This window comes from Yamadazyma tenuis, chromosome 3 (genome assembly GCF_029203305.1).
Source record: "Yamadazyma tenuis chromosome 3, complete sequence".
Classification (NCBI taxonomy): domain Eukaryota; kingdom Fungi; phylum Ascomycota; class Pichiomycetes; order Serinales; family Debaryomycetaceae; genus Yamadazyma; species Yamadazyma tenuis.
In genome coordinates, this window is record NC_089463.1 from 1,302,731 (window position 1) to 1,313,410 (window position 10,680).

Consider the following 10,680-nt stretch of genomic DNA (forward strand, 5'->3'; position numbering starts at 1 on the left):
GCCCCCCTATTTCATATAGATTTTAATTAGAGAATTTTATCAAAAAGCTTTCCATTCATTAACACAACTATCAATGTCTGTCCAAGAAACTCCAACCAAAGGCTTAACTGGCCAAATCTCCAACTTAGGTATGGCCACTCCAAAGGGTGCCTCTTTGACCGATAAATTGGCTGCCGAAGCTGAAGCCAAGGACGTCGCCCAGACCGTCTTCACCAGTAAAGACTTAGCTGCTTTAAAAGAAAGAGAACTCCAACCTATTAAAGTCTCTCCAGAAGAAACCAAGAAGTCTTTGGAAAAACACAATGCTTTCTTGAGAAAACATCAAGTCCACAGACACGAGTTGAAGGCTTTGGAAAAGGATGAACCTTTGTTGGTTGAAAACACCAAAAGATTCGTTTTATTCCCAATCAAATACCATGAAATCTGGCAAATGTACAAAAAAGCTGAAGCTTCGTTCTGGACTGCCGAAGAAATTGACTTGGGTAAAGATACCCATGATTGGAACAACAGATTGAACGATAACGAAAGGTTTTTCGTCTCCAGAATTTTGGCTTTCTTTGCCGCTTCCGATGGTATTGTCAATGAGAACTTGGTTGAAAACTTCTCTGCTGAAGTTCAGGTTCCTGAAGCCAAATGCTTTTACGGTTTCCAAATTATGATGGAGAACATTCACTCCGAAACTTATTCCTTGTTGATTGACTCATACATCAAGGATCCTAAGGAGGCTGATTTCTTATTCAATGCCATTGAAACCATTCCACAAATCAAAAGAAAGGCTGATTGGGCTTTGAGATGGATCAACGATAGTGATGCCTTGTTCGGTGAAAGATTAGTTGCTTTTGCTGCTGTTGAAGGTATTTTCTTCAGTGGATCTTTTGCTTCCATCTTCTGGTTGAAGAAGAGAGGTTTGATGCCAGGTTTGACTTTCTCCAACGAATTGATTTGTAGGGATGAAGGTTTGCACACCGACTTTGCATGTCTTTTGTTCTCTCACTTACAAAATAGACCAAACCCAGAAATTGTCGAACAGATCATCACTGAAGCCGTTGCTATTGAAAAGGAATACTTCACTGATGCCTTGCCAATCAGTTTATTAGGTATGAACTGCACATTGATGTGTCAATACGTTGAATTTGTTGCCGACAGATTATTGGTTGCTTTGGGTAACGAAAAGGTGTACAATACCACCAACCCATTCGACTTCATGGAAAACATCTCCTTGGCTGGTAAGACAAATTTCTTCGAAAAGAGAGTCAGTGATTACCAAAAGGCTGGTGTTATGGCTTCCACTTCTACCACTGAAGTCAAAACCGAAAGCGGTTTCACTTTCGATGATGATTTCTAAATCAAGTTACTCCACTTCTTTCAGTGGAACAAACTTTCAGTTCGTTAGGGTTGGTTTTCACTCATAATTTTGCTACACGATTATATGTAATGTTTATGTAAATACAATAAAAAAGTCACATTTTCACCTTCAAAGATTTTGTCTGATTATATTGGGCCGACCCTTACTAGCTTGTGTTTTATTGAAGGTATTACTTGAAATGGGCTTGTTTTCGAGGTGGTGGGAACAGTATCACCAAAGGCTCTACAAATTTTCGCAGACTTCTAATCAAAAAAAAAAACTCAGTTATCCATGGGGAAGGGGAAAAACAAAGAAGTAAGGCCCGCTAGAACTTCGAACGGGCACAAGTCGAAGCTACATCATGCTAAAAAGGGTAGACAAGAGTCCAAGTTTCTGGGATCTGCAAATGAACACCCGTTCAAGCTTGCAATGTGGGACTTTGATCATTGTGATCCGAAGAGATGCTCTGGGAAGAAATTAGAAAGATTGGGGTTTATTAAGAATATGAGAATCGGGCAGAAGTTCAACGGGGCTGTTATATCACCCAACGGGCAGCTGGTGATTTGCCCTGATGACAAGGAGATTGTGGAAAATTTCGGTGCAGCAGTGGTGGAATGTTCATGGGCCAGATTAGATGAGATTCCATTTAACAAAATTGGTGGAAAACATGAAAGGTTGTTACCATATTTCGTTGCCGCTAACCCAGTTAATTATGGAAGACCATGGAGGTTGAATTGTGTAGAAGCATTGGCTGCTTGTTTGGCTATTGTTGGACATTATGACTGGGCAGAAACTATTTTGAGTAAATTCTCATGGGGGTTAACTTTCCTCAAAGTGAACGAGGAATTATTGGAGATATACTCCAAATGCACAGACCATGATTCTGTAAAGCAAGCAGAAGCGGATTACCTTGACAGATTGGAAAAGGAAACAAAAGAAAGAAAAGAAGAGACGAGGAACAGTGATGTTTGGATGATAGGGAACACCAACCGAAAACTAGCTGTGGGAGACAATAGTGATGAAGAGGTACTGTCAGAGTATGACTACGATGATCATGAAGAGGAAGACGCTGAGTACGATGGTTTGGGGAACCTTATCATCAAGAATAAGCGTGAATCAATCGAAGAAAGTGATGAAGAAAGTAACAGCGAAGAAGATCTGGATGAAGAAGAAGACGATGTACAGTATGATACGTTGGGGAATATCATTGTAAAACATGCCGAGCTTAATGACAAGCTCACCGCCTTGACCATTTAACGATTTATAGACTAAAATTCAATTCTGTTTTGACTCTCTGTCTTATATTCTCTATTAAATTTTAAAAACTCGCAAATTTTGCAACCTTATTTTGTTATACAGCAAATTCGCTTAGTAAACATACACAAATTCAGGGTCTTCACAACCAGAACGGACCTTTCGTGTATCTTTTGCACCGTTCAAAATATTATCTTTCAATTGATTCTGTTTTTTCAAATACTGGTACATTAAAATTGTAGTCGTAGAAGAAACCACAACGCAGCCCAAAGAAAATCCATTTCCAAGATAGTAGTGGGGAGGGGCTCTGTAAACTTGTCCGGCGATCACTCCAGCCAAATTACCAAATGTTTGGTTGAATCCAAGGGCTGTTGCTCTTCTATAATGTGGAGCCATATTATTATTGATCCAAGTAATATTCAAGGAAACAGCCGAATACAATGGAATTGCAATTAGATAAGTTGCAAAATAATTGACTGCAGCTTTCTTATTAGTAAGTAAAATCACGTATCCGATGAAAGCAAGAGCATTAACACCCAATATAAATGGAAATTTCTTGTTCATCTTATCAGAAAAGTAACAAGAAAGGTACACTCCCAATGCAGATACAAAGTAAACTGGAATAGAAAGGTACTGTGCTCTTAAAGATGTGAATCCCAATTGAAGACTCAAGATAGATGGCAAGAATGTGGAAAACCCATATAAAACAAGATCCACACTGAACTGAATAATCACACTCATGTATAATTTGGGATCTTTAATAGCTAGCACAAATTCTTTCTTGTCAAACTTGTCACTACCCATGTAAAACTTTCTCTGTTCCTCTCTTATTGCCATCACCTCCAACTCTTCCTGGTTTAAAAATTTAGCATGCGCAGGATCGTCTGGAAGCCAGTATAAGCAAACCACAGCAACAGCTGAAATTGCTCCTTCAATTATGTACAAGTAAGACCAACTATCCAAAGTTCCATTTGAATGTATTTTGGTTATACCCGTGGCAATAAGTCCACCAAAAGCTCCACTCATACAAGAACAAACATAAAGGTAAGACAATCTCCTTCCCTGTTCTTGACGTTTGTACAAAATGGAAATGTACAAACTCATGTTTGGAAAAACACCACCTTCCAACAATCCCAACAAAAGCCGACATAACGTAAGGGACCAGAAATCTCTGACAAAGGCAGTGCACAAGGTAACGATGGCCCAACCAAACATCATAGTGCATAAGAACAACCTGAAGCCAATTCTTCTGGCTATTAACACAGCAGGAACTTCAGATAAAATATAAGTGACATAGAAAATAGAAACTACCAAAGAATATTGACTATTAGTCAATTCTAATTGCTCGTACAATCCAGCAACTTTTGCATTTCCGATATTAGATCTGTCCAAAAACGATAAGAAATAAATCAATGAAAGAATTGGCATAATTCTTCTATCAAATTTGTGAAGTAATTGATTCTCTTTCTTTGGATCTATTTCACCAAAGGTTTCGTCATCAAGTTTTGACACAGTGGTAGCCAAAGCATTCTTCTTTTGATCCACGTCCGACAAGGATACTTCTTTACTCTCAAGTGAACTCATATCTAGTCGAAATTTTGATTGCAGAACGTTTGAGCCAGAATACACCATATTTATATATTTAGATGTACCTTATTCGATGCGATGCTGTTTGATAACATTACAAGATAAGAGTGAAAAACCCCAGTGAGATATACCCGATCTCCCCCAGTGGAAAAATCGTATGGTTCGAATGCAGTATTCCCCCAGTTAAGTGACGCTCTACCCCAGTGGATCCCGAGGGGACCCCCCAGTGAACCCCCAGTGAAAGCTACTGAGTGGCTATTGCTGTTGAGCCTATCAGTTCCGATAAGCAAGTGCCACATCTCATTCAATATAAAGTGACCGAATTGGAATGATGACTACTGAAAACCCCAAAAACAAAAATGACAATTGAACTGGCCCAATTCAAGGTACGTATAAAAATCTAAAATATTGCAACCTCGTAAACTAACCTCATTTAAGAGACTAATTAGATTTGTTTCATCCGATGGAAATACTTACTTTGGTGATGCTATTTTACCCGAAGGTTCAATAGACGTTTACCAATGTAAAACTGCTTTCAAGATCAATGGAGACATCTTTGGAGATTACCAATTGACCGAAGAAATTTTGACTGTAACTAAATTGTTAAGTCCTCTTGCTGCTGAGCAAGTGCCCGCAATTAGATGCGTCGGAATGAACTATATTAAGCATGCTATTGAATTAAAGATGCAAATCCCAAAGTATCCAGTGGTTTTCTTCAAGCCCACTTCAGCTATTGTTGGGCCCGAAGATCCCATTTTAGTTCCGTCCGCTTGTCAGATTCATGGAGCAAAAATCGACTACGAAGTGGAAATGGTGATAGTTATCGGTAAAACTGGAAGAGATATTGAAGAAAAAGATGCACAAGATTATATCTTGGGATATACCATTGGAAATGACGTTAGTCAAAGAACATGGCAAATGGATAGAGGTGGTACCCAATTTGGGGTGGGTAAAATGTTTGATACGTTTGCTCCAATTGGACCAGCAATCATTTCGAAACATGAATTGACAGACACTTCGAACTTAAGGATTTACTCTCAAGTCAATGGTGAACAAAGACAGGACTCTAACACTCAGGACATGATCTTTGATGTCAATAAAGTTGTTTCCTTCATGTCAATGGGCACAACATTAAAACCCGGTGATATCATTTTCACCGGAACCCCATCTGGTGTGGCAGTGGGACTTGAACACACTCCTTACCTTGTTGATGGAGATGAAATCTTCTTTCACATTGACCAAATTGGAAACTTGAAAACTAAAGTTGAGTTTGAAAAACCAAATCAAAAGATTCTTGAATATTATACTTAGATTTAGACTATAGATTCTTTATACATGTTAGCACAAAATACTTCGCCTCTACCCATCGACCTTTCGGCACAACTAGCAAAGAGCCTGGAGTATTCCTGACCTAAGGTCCAAAAACACTGGGAGTATATTCTAGACATCTCATTCATAAAACCTGCCAAATTTCTAGTATTCGGCACAGTAAGTAAAGATTTGGCTAGCCGCTTCACACTTAAATAGAAGTCCTGGGCATTATTCTCAGCCAAAGCTGTCCCAAGAATCAGTTTCATCCTCAGTAGATACTCAGAACCCGACTCCTTGAATGCAAGTTCTCCTGAATTGTACCTGTCAGATTCTGGTCCCCATAGCACAAAATTATATCCCCATATAGTTAAGCAAGAGTCGACTATAACATGAGGTCTCTCTGGAATTGGATCGGTAGCTGGCTTGTAATCTATATCGCCTTGGTCCACGGGTAACAAACACTCGAATAGGCAAAGATACGCATGTATAACTCCCATCCTGCCATTCACTGAATTAGCCCACTTTACCATTCTTTCGGCTACGTTGTCATAATCTTGCTTATTCGCAACCACATTCATTCTGGCAGGTACACCAGCATAGATAAGAAGATCATGGTTAATGATATGAAGGCGAATATGAGCCATATGATATACCGGCATTTTACATCGCGGTTCATTCAACTCAAAATATTTTGTAGTGGGCTTGTTTCTGACTCTCAAATCAATTAGGAGACTATCAATATTACAACATGAGCCTTGATTGATATTAAACTTCCACGAATCAAGCGCAAAAGAAATCTTAAGCCTCCAGTTGTCATTTAAGATATCTGGTTTCAAACCATTTATCAAAGACAATGTGTCGTCTCTCTGTTCTAATTGAATTATTAGCGAGGTAATAGCATGGAATAACACCTTATTTCCGAAGGAGCTAGCCTCAATTTTTTCACCCTGCAATAATTTATTGAAACAGGATCTTATAGAAGGAGGCTTCTGCGGTAAAGCAATATTCTTCAATGTGCTTAAGTCAGCTTCCCAGATTATATCGTCACAGGGGAGCGAAAGCTTTAGTTTATCCACGAAAAGCAGAGAGCAATGGGAGGAGATGATTGAGCTCGTCAAGTCAAACACAAAAGACATAAGCAAACATCGTTTCATGGATTCTGCTGCCACCCATTTCGCCAACAAGACTTCATTTTGTGCTTGTTTTAACTCAGCAGAAGACATGCTCTCGCTGGAATAAGGGTCACCACCTAGCAATGTCGATCTTTTCATCATTTCAATCTTAGCAGCCTGATGAATAGAAGACCGTTCGTGCAAATCTCTATTAGCATAGTGTTTCTCGTAGACTTCCAAAATCAACAAACTTTGTAATTCCCATGGGTCAGACTTATTAGGTCTTCTGTGTCTGAAGATAAGCCAGCGTAATTCAGATCCGATTAATAGCAGAAGCCCACTTGCATCTATTAACGGAGAAGCAGTCTGTGAAGAATACGAGAGAACTGCACCCATCATTATCATCGACAAAGTTAATAGAGGGGACACTGCCAAAGTGTTGAACAGGGGCTTATGAAGTATGGGGAATTGTACATGGAAAATCTCCCAGTATACTGTCAAGCAGTACTCCAACGACAGGGAAATGAAATCGGGATGTTGGACTAATTGAGGGATAGCATCAACATATAACGCTAATAACTCTGGAGAAACTGCTGAAAAGTTGATTAAGACAGAAGGGAATTGATCCAAATTAGAGCCCAATAATTCCATCAACATGGAGTTGGCTTGGTTATCGAAAATGGTAGAATTAATTAACTGGATTTGATTATTTTCAAAGGAACTTTCTTCAAAAAGCCAGTTCAAGGCCAGAGATTCTGAAATAGGAGGACTTGGAGTGGTTACGGTATTCACTTTGGTACGACTTTTGCGTTTGAATCCATTTGGTTGAAAGTGCTTTGCGTAATGTTCATGTTTGACATCTGCTCTCTTGAACTTCATGAGGCAGATGGAACATTCATGTGGGAATGAATTATTGTGATTCAAATTATGTCTCTTTAAGTGGTCTTTTCTTGAAAACAGCTTTGAACAATCTGGGTATTCACATACAAATAGTTTAGACATGATTTCATTCTATTCCAATTAAAATGATAACAAGGTTTGAAATCGCATTCGAGCTAAGTTGCAAATTCTAAAACCATTCGCATTTAAATCTATATATATTACCTTTACTAAGCCTTATAAACCTCTGGAATCACATCGTTGTCCCACATGCTGACCAAGATAACTCTTTCTCCTTCCGACCAGGGTTGTCTTCCATGGCTCACTTGGATGTTATCAACAAGAAGAAGGTCTCCTTCTTGCCATTCGTGGTTGTATTCAAGGTCAATCGACACTTGCAAAACCTTTTCCAACAAGTCTTTATCGATTTCTTCACCGTCTTCGTATACAAGAGGTGCATAATAACCTCCGTCAGTACCAACGTGAGGAAATTCGGTTGCACCAGCATCTTTTTTAGCACCATATCTTCCGACGAGGGTGTTGAAGAAAGTTGGAAGTTGCGATTCAGGATGGATTCTGATAAAAGGAACATACTGGTGAACCAATAATCCTCCATCTTCAGCCCATTCAAAGTCGGACGTCAACTTTCTAACCATAATTTCGGCCTTACGCCTCTTCTCTTCTTCAGAGTCCCCTTCTTTGATCAAATGTCCAAACCCATCTTTGTCTTGCCAATAAAATTCGTTACCTTTAAACGAAATTTTACCCTCTCTGCTAGGATAGAATTGGGAGCTCTTGAGCTTCTTTTGGGAGAGTTTTTCAATAATTTCAGGGTAAAGTTCTTGTAACCTCTGGAAAAATTCAATGGAGTGAGCAATTGGAGTATCACCACCCACTTTTGGAGCATCTTGACAGAAGAAATGAATGTTACTGGGAAAAATAGTGAATCTCGAATACTCGTTATGTTGGTAGAACCTCTTAGTCTTGGGACCTTCGTTTGCGGTGAAAACATTTTCTGCTCTCAAGTTCCGCTTTCCAGCCAAACCAATTTGCTCGTATGGTTTGAGGCCTCTGGCAGTTTCCACACTCAGAACCAACTTTGAAAACGTTTCTGGAGATCCACTTCCTGCCCCCCTGAACAATACAGCTCCATGTTTGGCTAACAACTTTTCGACTGTACCATTAGAACCCAATTCTTTCAAGAATTCAACCTTATCATCCAAGAGCTCTCCAGAGTGATTAAAGGCAAGTGCATAAGGAAACTCATTTCCGTTTACAATATGCTTATTAGGTAACTCTATTTTGGAAAGAGTTATTCGGTTGCCCAGGTAAGTTCCTTGGTATTCAGGCTGATCAACGGTCATTATTGCTTGAGTTAGTTCAAGATACGACGAAGTGCTTAATTAAAATGTTTCAGCTCTCATGAGAAACTGTGGAGAGTTTGAACAATAAACTGTGGTAGAGACTTTCTAAAAATATTCCCCACTTCAAACGATTTTTAGTCCTATCAAAAGCCACGGTGGAGATATGTTACCCATTAGGGGACAAGGAGGACCGTTGTACAAGCCCACTTCCGAGATAGGCCCGTTTTGACTGGCTAATGGTGGTATCATAATCCGATTTATTCTGCGAATGTCTGACATATCAATTCGTAATTACTTACGGAAAAGTATCTTACACAGTTTTTGTCGGACTTTTGAACCCGATCAAGGCCGTGAATGCTGTAATTAAGAAGAGAGTAGACTAATAACCAAGAAGAACCAAGCACTTATAACTAAGTATTGAGCTAAGGACTAAAGGCTTATCCGAGCCAAGACCAAGATGAAGACCAAAACCTAAGACCGCAGATCCTATGCAACTAAGATGGAATATTTTTCATATCAATGATCGGAATGGTTCACCAAGTGCCCCAAACCTTGGTAGTACAGTTCCCATCATTTCTGGTATTTTTGCTATCGGATCGCATAACCGTGGCTGCGAAAAAGTTTTAAAAAAATTGGCAGGCAGGGGGCGCCAACCGGTATAAAAAGAGGCTTACATGTACGTACTTTGACAGCCAAACCATGGCAGCTGAAAAAACTTTAGATGCCATTCTGGTACACTCTTCAGTTCAAGAAAATGAGCCCGAGAATACTAATAGCCTTGATCTCAAAGAGCAGTTTGAGGTGAAAGAAGACGAATACTCAGTCTCGATCAAAGTCTCGGAAGAGGAGGAGGCATACAGAAAAAGCTGGAAGTTTTTGATCTGGGACACTTGGGGACATCCCAACAAAGCCCATGTAAAGGTGATCAGAAAAGTGGATTTGACATTATTGGCTTTCGCTACTGTTTCTACGTTTATCAAGTACATAGATAAGTCGAACTTGACCGCCGCTTATGTCAGTGGAATGCAAGAGGATCTCAAGATATTTGGTAATGAGTTGAACTACGCAAATACTGCTTACAATATTGCATGTATTCTTTGTGGTTATCCATTTGGGTACTTAATGGCAAGGTTCAGCACCAGATGGTTGATTATCTTTGTGGAAGTGGCATGGATTATCATCACCTTTAGTTTCTCTAGCATCCAAACACCGCTTCAAATGATCGTGTTGAGGTGTTTATTGGGTATTTTTGAATGTGCACATTACCCTGCTTTGTCTTTCTTGTTGGGAACTTATTATACTCCTGCAGAATTTGCCAGGAGAAATGTGATATTACAGAGTGCAACAGCTCTTGGAAGTATGTTTGCCAGTTATATTCAAAGTGGTGCCTACACCCATTTAAATGGTGTTTTGGGACGCAGTGGATGGCGTTGGGTGTTTATTATTGACGGAATCATCAGTGTAGGAGTCTTGATACCACAAATTGTTTTCTTCCCAGACATTTTGGCGAGAAACAAACCAAGCTTCGTGTTCAGTGAGGAAGACCTCCAGTACTTGAAAGAGAGAAAACCAGAAACTAAGTACCAAACCTTCCACTTTGGGTGGGAAGATGTCAAAAAGGTGTTCACCACTTGGGAGGTTTGGGCATTCTGGTCTTATGGAATGTCTCAGGACATTGTCTCTTTGTCTATGCCCTCATTCATTTTCTGGTTGAAAGCGTATAATGTCAAAAAGCCCGGGACTTATTCCATTCCACAAGTCAATAATTTCAACTCAATTCTTTATGCTGTTCAATATTTGGTTGCAGTCGGAACGGGCTGGTGGTCTG

The 10,680-nt window shown here is 39.6% G+C and overlaps 6 protein-coding genes across 6 annotated transcripts; 3 read left to right on the top strand and 3 right to left on the bottom strand. All coding sequences in view use genetic code 12, as the record gives it.

Annotated features, from left to right (window-relative positions):
• Positions 1–73: 73 nt before the first annotated feature.
• RNR2 (Ribonucleotide-diphosphate reductase (RNR), small subunit) lies at positions 74–1,345 on the top strand (the record flags this gene model as incomplete). The annotated part of the gene is made up of 1 exon (XM_006683589.2): positions 74–1,345. The coding sequence occupies one exon, from the start codon at positions 74–76 to the stop codon at positions 1,343–1,345; it is 1,272 nt and encodes a 423-aa protein (XP_006683652.1).
• A 291-nt stretch (positions 1,346–1,636) lies between these two features.
• Positions 1,637–2,602, top strand: TSR3 (ribosome biogenesis protein tsr3; the record flags this gene model as incomplete). Its single annotated transcript, XM_006683587.2, has 1 exon — positions 1,637–2,602. The coding sequence occupies one exon, from the start codon at positions 1,637–1,639 to the stop codon at positions 2,600–2,602; it is 966 nt and encodes a 321-aa protein (XP_006683650.1).
• Positions 2,603–2,713: 111 nt separating this feature from the next.
• PSN45_003013 (uncharacterized protein) lies at positions 2,714–4,183 on the bottom strand (the record flags this gene model as incomplete). Its single annotated transcript, XM_006683586.1, has 1 exon — positions 2,714–4,183. One exon carries the CDS (start codon positions 4,181–4,183, stop codon positions 2,714–2,716), a length of 1,470 nt encoding a protein of 489 aa, XP_006683649.1.
• A 362-nt stretch (positions 4,184–4,545) lies between these two features.
• PSN45_003014 (uncharacterized protein) lies at positions 4,546–5,497 on the top strand (the record flags this gene model as incomplete). The annotated part of the gene is made up of 2 exons (XM_006683585.1): positions 4,546–4,572; positions 4,625–5,497. 2 exons carry the CDS (start codon positions 4,546–4,548, stop codon positions 5,495–5,497), a joined length of 900 nt encoding a protein of 299 aa, XP_006683648.1.
• A 2-nt stretch (positions 5,498–5,499) lies between these two features.
• PSN45_003015 (uncharacterized protein) lies at positions 5,500–7,488 on the bottom strand (the record flags this gene model as incomplete). The annotated part of the gene is made up of 1 exon (XM_006683583.2): positions 5,500–7,488. The coding sequence occupies one exon, from the start codon at positions 7,486–7,488 to the stop codon at positions 5,500–5,502; it is 1,989 nt and encodes a 662-aa protein (XP_006683646.2).
• Positions 7,489–7,718: 230 nt separating this feature from the next.
• Positions 7,719–8,852, bottom strand: PSN45_003016 (uncharacterized protein; the record flags this gene model as incomplete). Its single annotated transcript, XM_006683582.2, has 1 exon — positions 7,719–8,852. One exon carries the CDS (start codon positions 8,850–8,852, stop codon positions 7,719–7,721), a length of 1,134 nt encoding a protein of 377 aa, XP_006683645.1.
• Positions 8,853–10,680: the final 1,828 nt, after the last annotated feature.